At 41.7% G+C, this 24,421-nt stretch overlaps 1 protein-coding gene across 2 annotated transcripts in view; it reads right to left on the bottom strand.

Annotated features, from left to right (window-relative positions):
* Nucleotides 1-24,421, bottom strand: part of LOC106560606 (phosphatidylinositol 3,4,5-trisphosphate 5-phosphatase 1) — a 67,252-nt gene that overhangs the window by 9,238 nt on the left and 33,593 nt on the right. For both annotated transcript variants that reach the window (XM_045687982.2, XM_045687981.2), the window contains exons 7-20: nt 16,416-16,493; nt 15,977-16,054; nt 13,402-13,525; nt 13,117-13,220; nt 12,926-13,028; nt 11,428-11,624; nt 9,769-9,886; nt 8,956-9,052; nt 7,678-7,816; nt 6,581-6,689; nt 4,103-4,191; nt 1,519-1,600; nt 1,315-1,404; nt 881-991 (exon numbers count right to left, since the gene is read on the bottom strand). In XM_045687982.2, the coding sequence (XP_045543938.2) occupies nt 881-991; nt 1,315-1,404; nt 1,519-1,600; nt 4,103-4,191; nt 6,581-6,689; nt 7,678-7,816; nt 8,956-9,052; nt 9,769-9,886; nt 11,428-11,624; nt 12,926-13,028; nt 13,117-13,220; nt 13,402-13,525; nt 15,977-16,054; nt 16,416-16,493 (1,519 nt within the window). The remainder of the gene's footprint in view (nt 1-880; nt 992-1,314; nt 1,405-1,518; nt 1,601-4,102; nt 4,192-6,580; nt 6,690-7,677; nt 7,817-8,955; nt 9,053-9,768; nt 9,887-11,427; nt 11,625-12,925; nt 13,029-13,116; nt 13,221-13,401; nt 13,526-15,976; nt 16,055-16,415; nt 16,494-24,421) is intronic.

Genomic DNA, 24,421 nt, shown 5'->3' with positions numbered 1-24,421 from the left:
CTACTAGCACACAGCTCAGACACCCATGCATACCCCACAAGACATGCCACAAGAGGTCTCTTCACAGTCCCTAAGTCCAGAACAGACATGGAACTCTATTCCACATCAAGTAACTGATGCAGCAGTAGAATCAGATTTTTTTTTTAAAACAGGTTAAAAAAATACACCTTATGGAACAGCGGGGTCTGAGAAGAGACACACACAGGTAAAAACACACGCATACCATAACACATAACATACACACACACAAAAACACACACACACACACACACACACACACACACACACACACACACACACACACACACACACACACACACACACACACACACACACACACACACACACACACACACACACACACACACACACACACACACATAACATACACTTACACCTGGATAATGTGTAGTAGTAGAGTAGTGGCCTGAGGACACATACTTAATGTATTGTGAAATCTGTTGTAAAATATATCTTAATGTTTACAATTTTTATTATAATGTATATTACTGCCTTAATTGTAGCTGAACCCCAGGAAGAGTAGCCTTGGCAACAGCTGATGGGGATCCATAACAAATACAAATACGTTTGATTTTAGTGTCATCCCCTATTGGGACTCATGAGTGGCTCAGCGGTCTAAGGCACTACATCTCAGCGCTAGAGGTGTCACTACAGACCCTGGTTCCATTCCAGGCTGTATCACAGCGGTCTAAGGTACTGCATCTCAGCGCTAGAGGCATCACTACAGACCCTGGATTTGATCCCGGGCTGGGATCCTAGGCCATCATCATCATAAAATAAGAATTTGTAACTGACTTGCTTAGTTAAATAAATAAATAAACAAACCACTGTGTTCAGATGGAATAAGGTCTAGTCTTACTCTCTAAGCAGCTGGAGTGGTATTCTATGAAGAATTTGGTCTTGGACTTTGTCATGAGGGTGGCAATGCAGTTCATGAACTTGATCCCACCCTGAGACACACTGCTGGGATCTGGAAAGAAAGATAGAGAAAAAGACCATTTGAAAGGCAGTTGTCTTGTCCATAGAGTTTGACTAGGAAAACACTAGAAAGAACTTCTTAGGGGGCAGATAATTTCTAACGTCAGTTATGTTAGACGCAATAGGCTGTGTTTACACATGCAGCCCAATTCTGATCTTTTTTTTCCACTAATTGGTCTTTTTGACAAATCTCATCAGATCTTTTTTCTGAGCTGATTGGATCTTTACATTTTTTTTATTTTTAAACTGTGTAATCACAGTCATTAGTCACACAGTCAGCATAGTGTAGTTATCTAGGGAAGTTAGAAACTGTACCCTGCTTGGAGACAAACTGTGATGCCACTCCAACTTCAAATGTGGAGAAAACTGGAGAATGGTCACTGGTCATGATGTCATTGGTGCACCCTGCAAGAGAGGTTGCGAAATGATACAATTGGTAATAACATTAGCTAAAATGAAACATATTTAATTGGTTATTGCAATGAATCAATCAATCAATTATCATCGCAGTAGTCTCACCGTATGACTGACAGAACACATGCACCAAGGGGTAGGACTTCCGTAGAACACGATCACACCATGATGGTAGATTGTATTTAGTCTGTGAGGGAGAAAAATGTAAATAGTGAACTTTTAATTTCAGTCTTTCAAAAATTCAGCATCTAGTACCTTCAAATAGGGGTTTCAGAGACCCTGTTGTGGTGACTGTGACTGCAAGATGGGGTGGCAGGGTAGTCTAGTGGGGTAGTCTAGTGGTTAGAGCGTTGGACTAATAACCGAAAGGTTGCCAGATCGAATCCCCGAGCTGACAAGCTGTTCCTAGGCTGTCATTGTAAATACAATTTTGTTCTTAACTGACTTGCCTAGTTAAATAAAAAAATGTTTTTTACAAGCCTTGAGTCATCTGAGAGTCCCCAGCTATGATGAGATGCAGAATAATTAACTGCTGAGTGTTGTAAAATTGTCTATCAACGTTGTATCATGTATATTTACTGTACTGTATGAGGGCATGCTGGTGCCATACAACAAACTGGTTGTGTCAACCAGTTTGTGGCATGGAACTGTTGTTCAGAGGTTTGAAATTTAAACCACAGGATTAGGTCATCATTGTAACCATTTTTCAACATAGACAAAACTTCTATGAAATATGTTGAATTTTTACCTTTGAAACAATGTCAGATCATCGTTATAGCCACTGTAAAAAACTAAATAATAGGTTGGGCAGCACCTCCTACTGGAGAGTTGATCTACATTACAGCACCTCCTACTGGAGAGTTGATCTACATTACAGCACCTCCTACTGGAGAGTTGATCTATCTACAGCACCTCCTACTGGAGAGTAGCCCTACCTATAGCACCTCCTACTGGAGAGTTGATTTAACTACAGCACCTCCTACTGGAGAGTTGATCTGTCTATAGCACCTCCTACTGGAGAGTTGATCTAACTACAGCACCTCCTACTGGAGAGTTGATCTACCTACAGCACCTCCTACTGGAGAGTTGATCTAACCACAGCACCTCCTACTGGAGAGTTGATCTAACCACAGCACCTCCTACTGGAGAGTAGATCTATCTACAGCACCTCCTACTGGAGAGTAGCCCTACCTATAGCACCTCCTACTGGAGAGTTGATCTAACTACAGCACCTCCTACTGGAGAGTTGATCTGTCTACAGCACCTCCTACTGGAGAGTTGATCTACCTACAGCACCTCCTACTGGAGAGTAGATCTATCTACAGCACCTCCTACTGGAGAGTTGATCTGTCTACAGCACCTCCTACTGGAGAGTTGATCTGTCTACAGCACCTCCTACTGGAGAGTTGATCTAACTACAGCACCTCCTACTGGAGAGTTGATCTAACTACAGCACCTCCTACTGGAGAGTTGATCTACCTACAGCACCTCCTACTGGAGAGTTGATCTACCTACAGCACCTCCTACTGGAGAGTTGATCTAACTACAGCACCTCCTACTGGAGAGTTGATCTAACTACAGCACCTCCTACTGGAGAGTTGATCTGTCTACAGCACCTCCTACTGGAGAGTTGAGCTAACCACAGCACCTCCTACTGGAGAGTTGATCTAACTACAGCACCTCCTACTGGAGAGTTGATCTAACCACAGCACCTCCTACTGGAGAGTTGATCTATCTACATTACAGCACCTCCTACTGGAGAGTTGATCTATCTACATTACAGCACCTCCTACTGGAGAGTTGATCTATCTACAGCACCTCCTACTGGAGAGTTGATCTAACCACTGCTATCCCTTTGGTCTCTCATCAAGGGTTTTAACTAAGACCAGCCCTGCTTAGCTTTGATAGTTATCCTTGACTACTACTAATATGCTATCATGAGAATTATTATTGAGAGATCCCTTAATAACTAAATGGATTCACTGTTGCTATCAAAGTAATTCCAAAGGGTAGGTGTAACAGAGCAAATTAAAATGCAACCATCAGTCATATATCAGTCATATATCAGGCCTATAGCATTGGCAAAATCATCCACAGCTTTTGTTTCAATTCATTCCAGGGTTCAACTAAAGATAGACAATACAATACACATAGACCTAGGGTTTCAAGCTTTGGTTGATTTCAAATGGAGTCTACAAGTTAATCATTACTAATATGTTCTATTCAGAAAGATCTATGTTAAAGAATAGAGCTAAATCAAACTTTATTTACAGTGCATTTAAAGTCTGATTGGATTTAGTCCTATTCTTTAACTTAGATTTTTGGTTGAGATGGAGGCGTGAATCCAACTGGATAAAGACAAACTGGATATTGAGTTGTGTTTGGTTGTCAACTCAACCAAATATCAACATTTGAAGGAGATGTATCTTCTGCTTGGATAGTTCCATCTGTGACACTGACTTAGTCTGGCATTAATTCCAGTTTGTCTACAAATTTATAATTGATATGTTAGATTCACGTCTCCATCGTAATAAAAAATCTAACATAAAGAATAGGTCTAAATAAAACCAGACTTTAAATACACTTTAAATAAAGTCTGATTGGATTTAGTCCTATTCTTTATGTTAGATTTCGACGTTAAAATGATGCGGTGTGCCCAGTGGGATCTGAGAAAACACAGTAAACCTACCCCTGTGGCTTTGGCTTTGGTGTAGGCATATTTCTCTCGTGTGTCTCTCTCGAAACGATACGTGGGCGCGAATGTGATCTCCTCCTCATCTGTGGGGAGATTAAATTAAACATCCAAAGGTATCAAAGGTCAAGATTGGTTGTGTTGATCTCAAAGGCTTCATTTTGCATATTTCAATGAGGAAGTGATGCCGAAACATTGGTAAATTAAATTGCTGGGAGTTTATAAACTCATGTAAAAAAAGAAATGTCCCTTTTTCAGGACCCTGTCTTTCAAAAATAATTCGTAAAAATCAAATTAACTTCACAGATCTGCATTGTAAAGGGTTTAAACACTGTTTCTCATGCTTGTTCAATGAACCATAAACAATTAATGAACATGCACCTGTGGAACGGTCGTTAAGACACTAACAGCTTATAGACAATAGGCAATTAAGGTCAGAGTTATGACAATTTAGGACACTAAAGAGGCCTTTCTACTGACTCTGAAAAACACCAAAAGAAATATGCCCAGGGTCCCTGCTCATCTGCGTGAACGTGCCTTAGGCATGCTGCAAGGAGGCATGAGGACTGCAGATGTGGCCAGGGCAATACATCGCAATGTCTGTACTGTGAGACGCCTAAGACAGCGCTACAGGGAGCCATCCCGGACAGCTGATCGTCCTCACAGTGGCAGACCACATGTAACAACACCTGCACAGGATCGGTACATTCGAACATCACACCTGCGGGACAGGTACAGGATGGCAACAATAACTGTCCGAGTTACACCAGGAATGCACAATCCCTCCATCAGTGCTCAGACTGTCTGCAATAGGCTGAGAGAGGCTGGACTGAGGGCTTGTAGGCCTGTTGTAAGGCAGGTCCTCACCAGACATCACAGGCAACAACATTGCCTATGGGGGCACAAACCCACCATCGCTGGACCAGACAGGACTGGCAAAAAGTGCTCTTCACTGATGAGTCACTTTTTTGTCCCACTAGGGGTGATGGTCGGATTCGTGTTTATCGTCGAAGGAATGAGCGTTACACCGAGGCCTGTACTCTGGAGAGGGATCGATTTGGAGGTGGAGGGTCCGTCATGGTCTGGGGCGGTGTGTCACAGTATCATCGGACTGAGCTTGTTGTCATCGCAGACAATCTCAACGCTGTGCGTTACAGGGAAGACATCCTCCTCCCTCATGTGGTACCCTTCCTGCAGGCTCATCCTGATATGACCCTCCAGCATGACAATGCCACCAGCTATACTGCTCATTCTGTGCGTGATTTCCTGCAAGACAGGAATGTCAGTGTTCTGCCATGGCCAGCGAAGAGCCCGGATCTCAATCCCATTGAGCACGTCTGGGACCTGTTGGATCAGAGGGTGAAGGCAAGGGCCATTCCCCCTAGAAATATCCAGGACCTTGCAAGTGCCTTGGTGGAAGAGTGGGGTAACATCTCACAGCAAGAACTGGCAAATCTGGTGCAGTCCATGAGGAGGAGATGCACTGCAGTACTTAATGCAGCTGGTGGCCACACCAGGTACTGACTGTTACTTTTGATTTTGCCCCCTCCCCCCCCTTTGTTCAGGGACACATTATTCCATTTATGTTAGTCACATGTCTGTGGAACTTGTTCAGTTTATGTCTCAGTTTTTGAATCTTGTGTTCATACAAAATATTTACACATGTTAAGTTTGCTGAAAATAAACACAGTTGACAGTGAGAGGACATTTCTTTTTTTGCTGAGTTTACATGAAGTGTGTGACTTTCTTTATTGTGATAGTTTATAGTTTATTCGCCGTTAGTCAGCACCTCCACACAAACACATTTTCTGGGTGTTTTTTAATCTAAATTTCAATGAGAATAGCATATGACTTGGACTAGGTAATGGTTTTATTAAAGGTCCAATGCACCTGTTTTTATCTCAATATGAAATATTTCTGGGTAACAATTAAGTACCTTATTGTGATTGTTTTAATAAAAAATTATCAAAACTAAACAAAAAATGGCTTCTTAGCAAATTGCAGTTTCTCAAGCAACAATGGGACTGTCTGGGAGTGGTCTGAGAGAGAGGCCTATTTGGAGGAGCCTAACGGGAGGGATGTGTAACCTGAAAACCAGCTGTTATTGGCAGAGAGGAGGGCAAACTATCTTTGTTATTAGTCTATTAACTTAAACCCCCTGTCTTTTCAAACAGCTCTTACACTAAAAGTGCATTATCATAATTTTCACAATTTCATAACATTTTTTCCCAATCTCATAGTGTAGAAATATATATAAAACATAGGCAAATCTCGTTTTTGACTGCACTGCCCCTTTAAAATGTTGACACTTGATAGTGTAAAATAGTATAATGGCTGTTAAGCCTACAATACCAACATACTGTAGATCTGTACTAACTCTTATCACTGTTGATTTTGTATGGAAATGTATGATTTTGTATGGAAATGTAGGATTTTGTATGGAAATGTATGATTATGCTAGTGGCCATGTCTTACCATAGTGTAGGAACACCTTCTCTTCTCCCTTCTCAATGGTGAGCTGGTCTCTACACAGCAGTTCCTGGTACTGCTGCTGTTTGATCTTGGTCACAATGCTCTCTGCTTCCTGTTAAGGGAACACAATGCAAAGTAGCTGTTCTCTTTTTCCTGCCCGGTGACGTCATCAGTACAGCACTGTCTCTGTTTTGCCTGACTTGTCGCTAACAGATAAATAGGGAATAGGAACTGCATGCTGGCTCTGTGTTCCAAATGGCACCCTATTGCAGTACTTTTGACCAGGGCACGGGTTAAAAGTAGTGCACCAAATAAGGGCGCAAATTAGGATGCTTAAGTCAAAAGTAGTGCACCGGATAAGGGTGCCATTTAGGGTGCACAGGTAAAAAGCAATGCACCAGATAAGGGATCCATTTAGGATAGGACCACTGTTTCATGCACCAGGCGGTCTGTCCTCCACGTTCTGCTAACAAGAGGGCAAGTAACAACTTGCACTCTTGTTTCTTAACACATTCAAGAAGCACGTTGACAGAAATCATTTGTTGGTTACACTGACACTATTACACAAAGCAGGTTTCCATCCAACCTTTTCATGCGAGTAAAGTAAATATATATTCGGTACATGGGAATTTAATCGCAAAACTGTGTTTTTTATGTGCACTATGTCACCACGCATAGCCCTTTATCTGCAACAAGTCAATTGGATGGAACCACATCTATGTTGGGGAAAAATGTGCACAATTATTGTTTTTATGCTGATTTTTAGAATATTTGTAAGAAAATCTGTCACTAATTGGATGGAAACCAAGCTCCTGACATTAATTCCTCTCAATATTATCCCCAGTTTTTGTAATACTGTCATGATCTCAGTAAGAGAAGACTAAGTTGAGAGAGTTGTTGATACTGTAGCAACCTTAACCCAACACAAACTCGTCAAAAGGTTCAGATCTCTTGGAGTAACAGTTAAGGTGTTCGTGTTGACAGCCGCCGGACCCAGGTTTGAGTCCCGGTCAGGCTACCCCCCCTTCGAATTAGCTACAACACAATCTCCCCATCCAATGGTAACTAACTGCTAAACTAAGTATAACTTTATAACTTACTGTGGATGGCAGTTCGATTCGATAATTCAGATCCCCAAACCAGAACAGATGAGTGAATCGATGTGTGATGTCAAAAGGATTCAGTTTCTTATCTCCAAGATTAAGGAAGCGTAGGATGCTGACGTAATTCTGGTTGCGTCTGGCAAGAGAACAAATGTTGAGGAATTAAATGTTTTGTTTCAAGTTGAGATATGGTGTTTTCTTTCTTCACGTTTAGCTATTTTTTTTGTAGTTGCAATATACAGACTCGTATCTTTGTGTTTCTCTATTCATCAAACAGAAACGAACATAAAATAATTCCATTAATTTGTTTTAGCTTTAGATGAATTCCATGACACTTGTGGGGGTTCGTAGAGCGAAACGGAGAACAGCATCTTGTTCGTGAGGGTCTATCCTTTCTACAGTGGGGTCATAATAGTTTGTTACCCAAACGGTTCAGATGCTACAGACAAACATTGGCATATCAGCATTATCGACTTCAGACAAGTCTCGTGGGGCTTTATGGGGTGGTCAAAGAGCAAAACGTAGAACACCATCGTGTTCAAGAGAGTCTCCCCTTTCTATAGAGTGGTCAGATTAGTTCAGATGCTACAGACGTTTTCGTGAGAATACCTATTTTCGGGATGTCTACTGGTTCGACAAACAACGCCGTAGCTCTGCCACTTTCCACCGCAGATGTGGAAGGACGACATCGGAGGATGCAGTGGATTGAGACGCAGCCCATGTAAACAAACAGATATCTCTATTTTTTAACTGACGGATTTAGATTGAAGCACCGATGCTTCAATAGACTCTAGGGGTTTTTAAAGCCTCCTCGGGAAATAGAGCAGACAGACCACAAATAACAAGACATTCTAAACAATACTGGGGCATAAACAAACCAAAGCTCCTAAGAGTTTAGATACATTTTGAGGAGATGTTAAATGTACTGATATTGTGCCAGTGGAATAGTTTTTTATTTTATAAAATCTTTCCATGTATTACTCAATGCAAGACAATTGAGAGGAGTTCTGGTCAGACATATACCACATTAAAATGGTCTGTATTTATTTGTTCATTTTAAATCCCAAATCTCAGTACCTACTGAGATTACGTCTGTGAAATAATACACTTTTTAATTTAACATCATTTAGCTTTCAATGCAATCTGGTTCCCAGGGGGTCAGGAGGTCTGGGAAAACATGGAAATTGTCTACATTTGACACAGCTATTCAGTATGCTTTAGGATTTTTATATTCAGAAAATACTTTTTCAAATATTTTTTGGTCCCGCAGCTCACCTGATCTTCTTCTCACTGCCTGAGGTCAGGTGACTGTTAACGAAGCCAAAGGAAGTACCGTTGAACATAAAGGAAACACCCACTGCTCCCTTATTTCCTGGAAAAACAAAAATAAATGGACGGATGTATCTTTGATCAAAGGGCCCGTTTCCCGGACACAGATAGATAGTTAGTCCTGGACTAAAAAGCAATTTCAAAGAGTATTCTGCATTGAGCAAGCTTTTTAATCCAGGACTAGCTATAATCTATGTCTGGGAAAACAGTGAGTTGATGGGACTGCAGTGAGTTGATGGGACTGCAGTGAGCTGATGGAACTGAAGTGAGTTGATGGAACTGCAGTGAGTTGATGGGACTGCAGTGAGTTGATGGAACTGCAGTGAGTTGATGGAACTGCAGTGAGTTGATGGATCTGCAGTGAGTTGATGGAACTGCAGTGAGTTGATGGGACTGCAGTGAGTTTATGGGACTGCAGTGAGTTGATGGGACTGCAGTGAGTTGATGGGACTGCAGTGAGTTGATGGAACTGCAGTGAGTTGATGGGACTGCAGTGAGTTGATGGGACTGCAGTGAGTTGATGGAACTGCAGTGAGTTGATGGGACTGCAGTGAGTTGATGGAACTGCAGTGAGTTGATGGAATTGCAGTGAGTTGATGGGACTGCAGTGAGTTGATGGAACTGCAGTGAGTTGATGGGACTGCAGTGAGTTGATGGGACTGCAGTGAGCTGATGGGACTGCAGTGAGCTGATGGAACTGCAGTGAGTTGATGGGACTGCAGTGAGTTGATGGGACTGCAGTGAGTTGATGGGACTTACCCAAAGCGTTGGCGATCCCTGTCTTGACGCTGTCTGAGAAGATGTGTGAGATTCTGTTCTCGTGCTCAGGCTTGGCTAGCACAACAATCCGGATGTTCCATAGGGTCTGGGTGGCTATCTGAACAAAATGAAAACACATAATAATGATACCTTGACCATTTATTATGGTCGACTCTATTACCATCTGACAAACTATATTTAAATGGGCCACTGTCATTTGTAATGTAACCCAACCTCAAACCAGTGTAGGAATAAGGAGATACAAGCAACTGTACTTTAACGGTGGGTTTCCTGGACTCAGATTAAGCCTTGTCCTACACTGAAAAGCTTGCTCCATGGAGAATCTCTATTGAAAGTGCTCTTTAGTTCAGGTCCAAGCTTCATATACTGTATGTCTGGGAAACTGGCCCTGAGTGTTGAGACTGAGACACTGGCTCTGAGTGTTGAGACTGAGACACTAGCCCTGAGTGTTGAGACTGAGACACTGGCTCTGAGTGTTGAGACTGAGACACTGGCTCTGAGTGTTGAGACTGAGACACTGGCTCTGAGTGTTGAGACTGAGACACTGGCTCTGAGTGTTGAGACTGAGACACTGGCTCTGAATGTTGAGACTGAGACACTGGCTCTGAGTGTTGAGACTGAGACACTGGCTCTGAGTGTTGAGACTGAGACACTGGCTCTGAGTGTTGAGACTGAGACACTGGCCCTATCTCAAATCCTCTTCCCTCGATTCCTCAAATCCTATCTCTTGCCTCCTCAACCGTACTGGAGGAGAAGATCCAAGGTATATCCTGCCTGTTTGGCCCTGTCCGGGGGTATCATCGGATGGGGCCACAGTGTCTCCTGACCCCTCCTGTCTCAGCCTCCAGTATTTATGCTGCAGTAGTTTATGTGTCGGGGGGCTAGGGTCAGTCTGTTATATCTGGAGTATTTCTCCTGTCTTATCCGGTGTCCTGTGTGAATTTAAGTATGCTCTCTCTAATTATCTCTTTCACTTTCTTTCTTTCTCTCTCTCGGAGGACCTGAGCCCTAGGACCATGCCTCAGGACTACCTGACATGATGACTCCTTGCTGTCCCCAGTCCACCTGGCCGTGCTGCTGCTCCAGTTTCAACTGTTCTGCCTGCGGCTATGGAACCCTGACCTGTTCACCGGATGTGCTACCTGTCCCAGACCTGCTGTTTTCAACTCTCTAGAGACAGCAGCAATGGTAGAGATACTCTCAATGATCGGCTATGAAAAGCCAACTGACATTTACTCTTGAGGTGCTGACCTGTTGCACCCTCTACAACCACTGTGATTATTATTATTTGACCATGCTGGTCATTTATGAACATTTGAACATCTTGGCCATGTTCTGTTATAATCTCCACCCGGCACAACCAGAAGAGGACTGGCCACCCCTCATAGCCTGGTTCCTCTCTAGGTTTCTTCCTAGGTTCTGGCCTTTCTAGGGAGTTTTTCCTAGCCACCGTGCTTCTACACCTGCATTACTTGCTGTTTGGGGTTTTAGGCTGGGTTTCTGTACAGCACTTTGAGATAACAGCTGATGTAAGAAGGGCTATATAAATACATTTGATTTGAAGGTCCCTCCCCTCAGGCCTTCTTCTCCAATTGGTGCAAGGAATCATGAAAATAACTTATTGAGATAGTAACTGACTTGTTTGAAGCTGATGTTGGTGGTTCCTCTCAAGGCACTCTTCAGTGTGTCTATCCACTCCTTCTCCCCCAGGGGATCTTCCTGAGTCCCGATCACATAGATGTCATGAGGAATGTGATCGGCCGTATCGTCCCTGGTCTTGCCCTGACCCTTACACTGGAACCACGATGCTATATTATGGGGGGGACTGGCGTTCCCTTGGGAGAGATAATGATAAATCAGTCAATCAATCAATCAATCAATCAATCAATCAGTCAATCAATCAATCAATCAATCAATCAATCAATCAATCAATCTCTTTTTTATTTCAATTAGGAAATGTGTAGCTAGTTGTTGAGTCATTCAGCAAAACAATTATCCAGTGAGCTAAAAAACAACAATATCGATATTGATCAATGGACGATTCCATCCCAGCGTGGCCCCAAAAATATTTTTGGTATCCGAGATTGTTCTGGCAATTCTCACATAGAAACTTAATTGTGAGGAAGGATGTTTGACATGATTTTTACATTTGTTTCACACAAAAAAAAGACCCTATGATCTGTGAAGCGTAATTGATACGGACAACATCTTAAGAGTCATTATACTCCTTATGGTGTTCTCTATCCCATAGAGCCTAGCGGGGAGAGGATGCCCGTTGTCACAGTTCCAAGACCAGTCCTAAGTGTCCGACTAATCCTACGTCAATGACGTGGGTGAATCTCAAAACTGAACTTGGATCGGCGTTAACTAGCAACGATATCCTTCGGCACCGTTGTCTTACGACAGATATCTCGAACCAGTCATGACGATTCAACAAAACAATAAAACAATCAATAATTTCCAAGTTTCTTTACAGCACATTTCTTAGTTACATGATTGTATAACTAGCAAAGGAGTTTTGAAATTGAGGGTGCAGTAATGAGGAAGTTTGGCAATGAGGACGAAAACTAGCATAGTTCAGCTAGCCAGCTAGTTTAGCCAAGGAAAACCGGGGGAAACGAGCTCGGGCCTAGTGGTTCTGCGCCCATGCAGGAGACATAATGTCGTTTTTATGCCCTGACTTCAGGAGTTGGTGGTGAAAAGTTTGATTTAACAATTCAGAGACTGAAACGAATACATCCGATGATTTATATTTAAGGACAACGAATCGATATAAAGTACAATCCCGAGATCAGCTGTAAAACAAATCTTCAAATGATGTTTGAGTGAACCCTGAAAATAGAAAATGAATGGTGATGTCGCTTCCGGACACAATAGACTCCTCCTCCTTACCATTCTATAGGGTCTTACAGGAAGCATGTAGCTTGAAATGACTAGTTTCATCTTGATTTTTTTTTAAAACGGTTTGTAATACAAATCTAAAAATATATTAAAGATCTTCCTTCCCAAAAACCTTTTCGGGCCACGGTGGTGTGTAATCACTCCAATAGAGTATTTATTAGAAACCAACTATAACACTATGTAAAATGTATTATGTATTCCAGGTAAATGTAGACATTGAAGGCAGCCATTTTACCCATATTCCAGGTGCCAACGAACACAGTGATCATATCTGGCTCAGGCTTGTCTGAGTGTTTGTTCTTCATCTGTTGAAGGAGTTGACAGAACCCCTCTCTTTTCTGGTGACACACAGACAGACGTCAGAGGGACAACATACAGTTAACATGAAAACATAGCTCGACACCAAATAACTTTGGAGGTCTTTACCTTTGTGTCGTCGAAGACAAACTCTTTCCTCAGAGTCTTCTCCTTCTCTGTTTCCACCATGATCACCAGCTTGGCAACCTTCTGGGATTTCACGAGCTGTAAGACTTGACATGACATAGATTAGACCTATATCAACTGGTGTCTTTGATTGTCTCCCAAATGACACCACTAAGTAGAACGCTATATAGGGAATTAGGTGCCATTTGGGACGAAGACTTAGATACAATAAAGAAAGTAAAATTTAAATTAAATTCTCTGGGATTTTATCATGAATAGAGTACTGACTTTTATTGTGAACAAAGTATTTGTCTTCTGGTCCGTCTTTAGATTTCTTGAAGTAGATCTTCCCAGTTTCCACATCCACCTTGAGGAACATCTTGGTTGTGAGACCAAGCAACTCTGATTTGACCTGCAAAGAAGACCACGACCTCACATGTTCACAAAAGGAACCTGTCCTTGTACAATTAAACCGTGCAAAGATAATTTGAAGAGATTCGTTCCAAAACGTTATATCCACAAATGTTTGCACATTTTTGTGTATTTAAAAAAAAATCTGAAATAATTCCTATTGGTAGCTTCATGTGTAAAATATGACTGTTCCGACATGTTTTATTCATATATTTTATGTGTATTAAAATGGGGTTGTTCGTATCCTGTGATATGGTTGTGTCGTCTAGCTATCTTCAGATGAGTGCACTAACTGTAAGTCGCTCTGGATAAGAGAATCTGCTGAAAATACTAAATGTTAATGCTTATGTTAAATGTAAATATTTTACATACAGTTATCATATTACTGTATTGATTAATTTTAATTTTTAAACAAGAAGTTCTAAGTATGATTTAGTTGCTATTGTCAGCCTGCATTACAATGGTTGGCCATCAACTTGATACTCAATGAGAGGGGGAAGAGTTAGCCTGGAGCTAGCCTGGAGCTAGCCTGGAGCTAGCCTGGAACTAGCCTGGAGCTAGCCTGGAACTAGCCTGGAGCTAGCCTGGAACTAGCCTGGAGCTAGCTACGCATGTTATGTAGAGTGTCAATGATATGATTTCCTTAGCTTCACATAGATATTAATGGTGTAACATGGTCGATGCCTTTGTCCATTCAAATACACTCATTGAGTTTACCCCAATGATAACTGAGAGAAATCCCTTTGTTTCAGTCAAGTTTCTTTCTAAATCTTGCTTTTGATATGTCATAAAGTTCTGAAAATGCCTTTTGACTATTGTATATATATATATACTGGTCAAAAAAAATAAAGGGAACACTTAAACAACACAATGTAACTCCAAGTCAATCACACTTCGGTGAAATCAAACTGTCCACTTAGGAAGCAACACTGATTGACAATAAATTTCACATGCTGTTGTGCAAATGGAATAGACGACAGGAGGAAATTATAGGCAATAAGCAAGACACCCCCAATAAAGGAGTGGTTCTGCAGGTAGAGACCACAGACCACTTCTCAGTTCCTATGCTTCCTGGCTGATGTTTTGGTCACTTTTGAATGCTGGCGGTGCTTTCACTCTAGTGGTAGCATGAAACGGAGTCTACAACCCACACAAGTGGCTCAGGTAGTGCAGCTCATCCAGGATGGCACATCAATGCGAGCTGTGGCAAGAAGGTTTGCTGTGTCTGTCAGCGTAGTGTCCAGAGCATGGAGGCGATACCAGGAGACAGGCCAGTACATCAGGAGACGTGGAGGAGGCCGTAGGAGGGCAACAACCCAGCAGCAGGACCGCTACCTCCGCCTTTGTGCAAGGAGGAGCAGGAGGAGCACTGCCAGAGCCCTGCAAAATGACCTCCAGCAGGCCACTTATGTGCATGTGTCTGCTCAAACGGTCAGAAACAGACTCCATGAGGGTAGTATGAGGGCCCGACGTCCACAGGTGGGGGTTGTGCTTACAGCCCAACACCGTGCAGGACGTTTGGCATTTGCCAGAGAACACCAAGATTGGCAAATTCGCCACTGGCGCCCTGCGCTCTTCACAGATGAAAGCAGGTTCACACTGAGCCCGTGACAGACGTGACAGAGTCTGGAGACTCCGTGGAGAATGTTCTGCTGCCTGCAACATCCTCCAGCATGACCGGTTTGGCGGTGGGTCAGTCATGGTGTGGGGTGGCATTTCTTTGGGGGGCCGCACAGCCCTGCATGTGCTCGCCAGAGGTAGCCTGACTGCCATTAGGTACCGAGATGAGATCCTCAGACCCCTTGTGAGACCATATGCTGGTGCGGTTGGCCCTGGGTTCCTCCTAATGCAAGACAATACTAGACCTCATGTGGCTGGAGTGTGTCAGCAGTTCCTGCAAGAGGAAGGCATTGATGCTATGGACTGGCCCGCCCGTTCCCCAGACCTGAATCCAATTGAGCACATCTGGGACATCATGTCTCGCTCCATCCACCAACGCCACGTTGCACCACAGACTGTCCAGGAGTATGCCCCGGTGTTGTAGGGAGGTCATACAGGCACGTGGAGGCCACACACACTACTGAGCCTCAGTTTGACTTGTTTTAAGGACATTACATCAAAGTTGGATCAGCCTGTAGTGTGGTTTTCCACTATAATTTTGAGTGTGACTCCAAATCCAGACCTCCATGGGTTGATAAATTGGATTTCCTTTGATTATTTTTGTGTGATTTTGTTGTCAGCACATTGAAGTATGTAAAGAAAAAAGTATTTAATAAGATTATTTCTTTCATTCAGATCTAGTATGTGTTGTTTAAGTGTTCCCTTTATTTTTTGAGCAGTGTATATATATATATATATATATATATATATAGTATATATATATATATATATATATATATATATATATATATATATTATTTTTTTTAATTTTTTAAATTTAAAGCTCACTTACTTCAAATGTAATAGGTGGTATTAGAGACCTTCTGTGGCCTCCGTCGTACCCAGCCCACTCAAACACGGCTGTTTTGGCCTGAAAAAAAAGGGAACTACAGTATATGAAAAGGAACACTACTTCCTCATGACTCTGTTTTTACCCTGGTCTGGGTAAGTCAAAATGTAACAGGAAAGATGTTGAGCAAGCATCTCAGAGGTCACCTACACCAGGGTTAGTTAGAGATCGATAGATATAGAAAATGAATGAGCTTTGTGCAAAAAATTAAATAACGTTTTTCATTTTAGAATATGATTTTCTTCCCAAATGACACCCTATATATATATATAGTGTGTTACTTTTGGCCAGAGCCCTATGAACCCTATAGTAGTGCACTATATAGGGAATAGGGTGCCATTTGGGACAGGTCCTAGGGTTTAGAATCGTGTTAAAACATTACCTTCTCTTCTATGGAGTAGAGCAGCTTGGTCAGTTGTTCCAGCCTGAAGGACACAGACTGGTCGGAATCTGCTGACACCTAGAAATTAAAACAGAAACATGATGTGAATTAAGACTCTTAAAGAGACAACATAATTCATTTGAAACCAACTATTGGAAACATGATATTCTATTGATAGACAGAGTGTCTATTTCTACAGAACAAACCAAGAAAAGGGCAGAGGTAGGCTACACTACAGTAGAACAGAGCAGAGGTAGACTATACTACAGTAGAATAGATGAGAGGTAGGCTACACTACAGTAGAACCGAGCAGAGGTAGACTATACTACAGTAGAATAGATGAGAGGTAGGCTACACTACAGTAGAACAGAGCAGAGGAAGACTATACTACAGTAGAATAGATGAGCGGTAGACTACACTACAGTAGAATAGATGAGAGGTAGACTACACTACAGTAGAATAGATGAGAGGTAGACTACACTACAGTAGAATAGATGAGAGGTAGACTACAGTACAGTAGAATAGATGAGAGGTAGACTACAGTACAGTAGGATAGATGAGAGGTAGGCTACACTACAGTAGAACAGAGCAGAGGTAGACTACACTACAGTAGAATAGATGAGAGGTAGACTACACTACAGTAGAATAGATGAGAGGTAGACTACACTACAGTAGAATGGATGAGAGGTAGACTACACTACAGTAGAATAGATGAGAGGTAGACTACACTACAGTAGAATAGATGAGAGGTAGACTACAGTACAGTAGGATAGATGAGAGGTAGACTACACTACAGTAGGACAGAGCAGAGGTAGACTACACTACTGTAGGATAGATGAGAGGTAGACTACACTACAGTAGGATAGATGAGAGGTAGACTACACTACAGTAGTATAGATGAGAGGTAGACTACATTACAGTAGGCTAGATGAGAGGTAGTCTACACTACAGTAGAATAGATGAGAGGTAGACTCCAGTACAGTAGGATAGATGAGAGGTAGGCTATAGTACAGTAGAAAAGCGCAATAGGTAGTCTACACTACAGTAGATTAGATGAGAGGTAGACTACAGTACAGTAGGATAGATGAGAGGTAGGCTACAGTACAGTAGAAAAGGGCAGAGGTAGACGACAGTACAGTAGGATAGATGAGAGGTAGACTACACTAAAGTAGAATAGATGAGATGTAGACTACACTACAGTAGGATAGATGAGAGGTAGACTACAGTACAGTAGAATAGATGATCGGTAGACTACAGTACAGTAGAATAGATGAGATGTAGACTACACTACAGTAGAATAGATGAGAGGTAGACTACAGTACAGTAGAATAGATGAGAGGTAGACTACAGTTCAGTAGGATAGATGAGAGGTAGACTACACTACAGTAGGATAGATGAGAGGTAGACTACAGTACAGTAGGATAGATGAGAGGTAGACTACAGTACAGTAGAATAGATGAGAGGTAGACTACACTACAGTAGAATAGATGAGAGGTAGACTACACTACAGTAGAATAGATGAGAGGTAGACTACAGTACAGTAGAAAAGGGCAGAGGTAGACTACAGTACAGTAGGATAGATGAGAGGTAGTCTACACTACAGTAGAATAGATGAGAGGTAGACTACAGTACAGTAGGATAGATGAGAGGTAGGCTACACTACAGTAGAATAGATGAGAGGTAGACTACAGTACAGTAGGATAGATGAGAGGTAGACTACACTACAGTAGAATAGATGAGAGGTAGACTACACTACAGTAGCATAGATGAGAGGTAGACTACACTACAGTAGAATAGATGAGAGGTAGACTACAGTACAGTAGGATAGATGAGAGGTAGACTACACTACAGTAGAATAGATGAGAGGTAGACTACACTACAGTAGCATAGATGAGAGGTAGACTACACTACAGTAGAATAGATGAGAGGTAGACTACAGTACAGTAGGATAGATGAGAGGTAGGCTACAGTACAGTAGAAAAGGGCAGAGGTAGACTACAGTACAGTAGGATAGATGAGAGGTAGACTACACTACAGTAGAATAGATGAGAGGTAGACTACACTACAGTAGAATAGATGAGAGGTAGACTACAGTACAGTAGAATAGATGAGAGGTAGACTACACTACAGTAGAATAGATGAGAGGTAGACTACACTACAGTAGAATAGATGAGAGGTAGACTACAGTACAGTAGAATAGATGAGAGGTAGACTACAGTACAGTAGGATAGATGAGAGGTAGACTACACTACAGTAGGATAGATGAGAGGTAGACTACAGTACAGTAGGATAGATGAGAGGTAGACTACAGTACAGTAGAATAGATGAGAGGTAGACTACAGTACAGTAGAATAGATGAGAGGTAGACTACACTACAGTAGAATAGATGAGAGGTAGACTACACTACAGTAGAATAGATGAGAGGTAGACTACAGTACAGTAGGATAGATGAGAGGTAGGCTACAGTACAGTAAAAAAGGGCAGAGGTAGACTACAGTACAGTAGGATAGATGAGAGGTAGTCTACACTACAGTAGAATAGATGAGAGGTAGACTACACTACAGTAGGATAGATGAGAGGTAGACTACACTACAGTAGAATAGATGAGAGGTAGACTACAGTACAGTAGGATAGATGAGAGGTAGACTACACTACAGTAGAATAGATGAGAGGTAGACTACACTACAGTAGCATAGATGAGAGGTAGACTACACTACAGTAGAATAGATGAGAGGTAGACTACAGTACAGTAGAATAGATGAGAGGTAGACTACAGTACAGTAGAATAGATGAGAGGTAGACTACAGTACAGTAGGATAGATGAGAGGTAGACTACACTACAGTAGAATAGATGAGAGGTAGACTACACTACAGTAGGATAGATGAGAGGTAGACTACACTACAGTAGAATAGATGAGAGGTAGACTACACTACAGTAGAATAGATGAGAGGTAGACTACAGTACAGTAGAATAGATGAGAGGTAGACTACACTACAGTAGAATAGATGAGAGGTAGACTACACTACAGTAGAATAGATGAGAGGTAGACTACAGTACAGTAGAATAGATGAGAGGTAGACTACACTACAGTAGAATAGATGAGAGGTAGACTACACTACAGTAGAATAGATGAGAGGTAGACTACAGTACAGTAGGATAGATGAGAGGTAGACTACACTACAGTAGAATAGATGAGAGGTAGACTACAGTACAGTAGGATAGATGAGAGGTAGACTACACTACAGTAGAATAGATGAGAGGTAGACTACAGTACAGTAGGATAGATGAGAGGTAGACTACACTACAGTAGAATAGATGAGAGGTAGACTACACTACAGTAGAATAGATGAGAGGTAGACTACACTACAGTAGAATAGATGAGAGGTAGACTACACTACAGTAGAATAGATGAGAGGTAGACTACACTACAGTAGAATAGATGAGAGGTAGACTACACTACAGTAGAATAGATGAGAGGTAGACTACACTACAGTAGGATAGATGAGAGGTAGACTACAGTACAGTAGGATAGATGAGAGGTAGACTACACGTACAGTAGAGATAGATGAGAGGTAGTCTACACTACAGTAGAATAGATGAGAGGTAGACTACAGTACAGTAGGATAGATGAGAGGTAGGCTACAGTACAGTAGAAAAGGGCAGAGGTAGACTACAGTACAGTAGGATAGATGAGAGGTAGACTACACTACAGTAGGATAGATGAGAGGTAGACTACACTACAGTAGGATAGATGAGAGGTAGACTACAGTACAGTAGGATAGATGAGAGGTAGTCTACACTACAGTAGAATAGATGAGAGGTAGACTCCAGTACAGTAGGATAGATGAGAGGTAGGCTACAGTACAGTAGAAAAGGGCAGAGGTAGACGACAGTACAGTAGGATAGATGAGAGGTAGGCTATAGTACAGTAGAAAAGCGCAATAGGTAGTCTACACTACAGTAGATTAGATGAGAGGTAGACTACAGTACAGTAGGATAGATGAGAGGTAGGCTACAGTACAGTAGAAAAGGGCAGAGGTAGACGACAGTACAGTAGGATAGATGAGAGGTAGACTACACTACAGTAGAATAGATGAGAGGTAGACTACACTACAGTAGGATAGATGAGAGGTAGACTACAGTACAGTAGGATAGATGAGAGGTAGACTACAGTACAGTAGAATAGATGAGAGGTAGACTACACTACAGTAGAATAGATGAGAGGTAGACTACAGTACAGTAGAATAGATGAGAGGTAGACTACACTACAGTAGAATAGATGAGAGGTAGACTACACTACAGTAGAATAGATGAGAGGTAGACTACAGTACAGTAGGATAGATGAGAGGTAGACTACACTACAGTAGAATAGATGAGAGGTAGACTACACTACAGTAGGATAGATGAGAGGTAGACTACAGTACAGTAGGATAGATGAGAGGTAGACTACAGTACAGTAGAATAGATGAGAGGTAGACTACACTACAGTAGAATAGATGAGAGGTAGACTACAGTACAGTAGAATAGATGAGAGGTAGACTACACTACAGTAGAATAGATGAGAGGTAGACTACACTACAGTAGAATAGATGAGAGGTAGACTACAGTACAGTAGAATAGATGAGAGGTAGACTACACTACAGTAGAATAGATGAGAGGTAGACTACAGTACAGTAGAATAGATGAGAGGTAGACTACAGTACAGTAGAATAGATGAGAGGTAGACTACACTACAGTAGAATAGATGAGAGGTAGACTACACTACAGTAGAATAGATGAGAGGTAGACTACAGTTCAGTAGGATAGATGAGAGGTAGACTACAGTACAGTAGGATAGATGAGAGGTAGACTACACTACAGTAGAATAGATGAGAGGTAGACTACACTACAGTAGAATAGATGAGAGGTAGACTACACTACAGTAGAATAGATGAGAGGTAGACTACACTACAGTAGAATAGATGAGAGGTAGACTACACTACAGTAGAATAGATGAGAGGTAGACTACACTACAGTAGAATAGATGAGAGGTAGACTACACTACAGTAGAATAGATGAGAGGTAGACTACAGTACAGTAGAATAGATGAGAGGTAGACTACAGTACAGTAGACAAGGGCAGAGGTAGACTACACTACAGTAGAATAGATGAGAGGTAGTCTACACTACAGTAGAATAGATGAGAGGTAGACTACAGTACAGTAGGATAGATGAGAGGTAGGCTACAGTACAGTAGAAAAGGGCAGAGGTAGACTACAGTACAGTAGGATAGATGAGAGGTAGACTACACTACAGTAGAATAGATGAGAGGTAGACTACACTACAGTAGGATAGATGAGAGGTAGACTACAGTACAGTAGAATAGATGAGAGGTAGACTACACTACAGTAGAATAGATGAGAGGTAGACTACACTACAGTAGAATAGATGAGAGGTAGACTACACTACAGTAGAATAGATGAGAGGTAGACTACAGTACAGTAGGATAGATGAGAGGTAGACTACACTACAGTAGAATAGATGAGAGGTAGACTACACTACAGTAGCATAGATGAGAGGTAGACTACACTACAGTAGAATAGATGAGAGGTAGACTACAGTACAGTAGAATAGATGAGAGGTAGACTACAGTACAGTAGAATAGATGAGAGGTAGACTACAGTACAGTAGGATAGATGAGAGGTAGACTACACTACAGTAGGACAGAGCAGAGGTAGACTACACTACTGTAGGATAGATGAGTGCTAGACTACACTACAGTAGAATAGATGAGAGGTAGACTACACTACAGTAGAATAGATGACAGGTAGACTACAGTACAGTAGAATAAATGAGAGGTAGACTACACTACAGTAGAATAGATGAGAGGTAGTCTACACTACAGTAGAATAGATGAGAGGTAGACTACACTACAGTAGGATAGATGAGAGGTAGACTACACTACAGTAGGATGGATTAGAGGTAGACTACAGTACAGTAGGATAGATGAGAGGTAGACTAAACTACAGTAGAATAGATGAGAGGTAGACTACAGTACAGTAGGATAGATGAGAGGTAGTCTACACTACAGTAGAATAGATGAGAGGTAGACTACAGTACAGTAGGATAGATGAGAGGTAGGCTAAAGTACAGTAGAAAAGGGCAGAGGTAGACTACAGTACAGTAGGATAGATGAGAGGTAGACTACACTACAGTAGGATAGATGAGAGGTAGACTACACTACAGTAGGATAGATGAGAGGTAGACTACAGTACAGTAGGATAGATGAGAGGTAGTCTACACTACAGTAGAATAGATGAGAGGTAGACTCCAGTACAGTAGGATAGATGAGAGGTAGGCTACAGTACAGTAGAAAAGGGCAGAGGTAGACGACAGTACAGTAGGATAGATGAGAGGTAGGCTATAGTACAGTAGAAAAGCGCAATAGGTAGTCTACACTACAGTAGATCAGATGAGAGGTAGACTACAGTACAGTAGGATAGATGAGAGGTAGGCTACAGTACAGTAGAAAAGGGCAGAGGTAGACGACAGTACAGTAGGATAGATGAGAGGTAGACTACACTACAGTAGAATAGATGAGAGGTAGACTACAGTACAGTAGAATAGATGAGAGGTAGACTACACTACAGTAGAATAGATGAGAGGTAGACTACACTACAGTAGAATAGATGAGAGGTAGACTACAGTACAGTAGGATAGATGAGAGGTAGACTACACTACAGTAGAATAGATGAGAGGTAGACTACACTACAGTAGGATAGATGAGAGGTAGACTACAGTACAGTAGGATAGATGAGAGGTAGACTACAGTACAGTAGAATAGATGAGAGGTAGACTACACTACAGTAGAATAGATGAGAGGTAGACTACAGTACAGTAGAATAGATGAGAGGTAGACTACACTACAGTAGAATAGATGAGAGGTAGACTACACTACAGTAGAATAGATGAGAGGTAGACTACAGTACAGTAGAATAGATGAGAGGTAGACTACACTACAGTAGAATAGATGAGAGGTAGACTACAGTACAGTAGAATAGATGAGAGGTAGACTACAGTACAGTAGACAAGGGCAGAGGTAGACTACACTACAGTAGAATAGATGAGAGGTAGTCTACACTACAGTAGAATAGATGAGAGGTAGACTACAGTACAGTAGGATAGATGAGAGGTAGGCTACAGTACAGTAAAAAAGGGCAGAGGTAGACTACAGTACAGTAGGTTAGATGAGAGGTAGTCTACACTACAGTAGAATAGATGAGAGGTAGACTACACTACAGTAGGATAGATGAGAGGTAGACTACACTACAGTAAGATGGATGAGAGGTAGACTACACTACAGTAGAATAGATGAGAGGTAGACTACACTACAGTAGAATAGATGAGAGGTAGACTACACTACAGTAGGATAGATGAGAGGTAGACTACACTACAGTAGGACAGAGCAGAGGTAGACTACACTACTGTAGGATAGATGAGAGGTAGACTACACTACAGTAGGATAGATGAGAGGTAGACTACACTACAGTAGTATACATGAGAGGTAGACTACATTACAGTAGGCTAGATGAGAGGTAGTCTACACTACAGTAGAATAGATGAGAGGTAGACTCCAGTACAGTAGGATAGATGAGAGGTAGGCTATAGTACAGTAGAAAAGCGCAATAGGTAGTCTACACTACAGTAGATTAGATGAGAGGTAGACTACAGTACAGTAGGATAGATGAGAGGTAGGCTACAGTACAGTAGAAAAGGGCAGAGGTAGACGACAGTACAGTAGGATAGATGAGAGGTAGACTACACTAAAGTAGAATAGATGAGATGTAGACTACACTACAGTAGGATAGATGAGAGGTAGACTACAGTACAGTAGAATAGATGATCGGTAGACTACAGTACAGTAGAATAGATGAGATGTAGACTACACTACAGTAGAATAGATGAGAGGTAGACTACAGTACAGTAGAATAGATGAGAGGTAGACTACAGTACAGTAGAATAGATGA

The sequence above is a fragment of the Salmo salar genome, chromosome 10 (genome assembly GCF_965601325.2).
Source record: "Salmo salar chromosome 10, fSalSal1, whole genome shotgun sequence".
Taxonomy (NCBI): Eukaryota; Metazoa; Chordata; class Actinopteri; order Salmoniformes; family Salmonidae; genus Salmo; species Salmo salar.
Note: the sequence above shows the minus strand (reverse complement) of the source record. Positions and strands in the feature narration are given on the sequence as shown.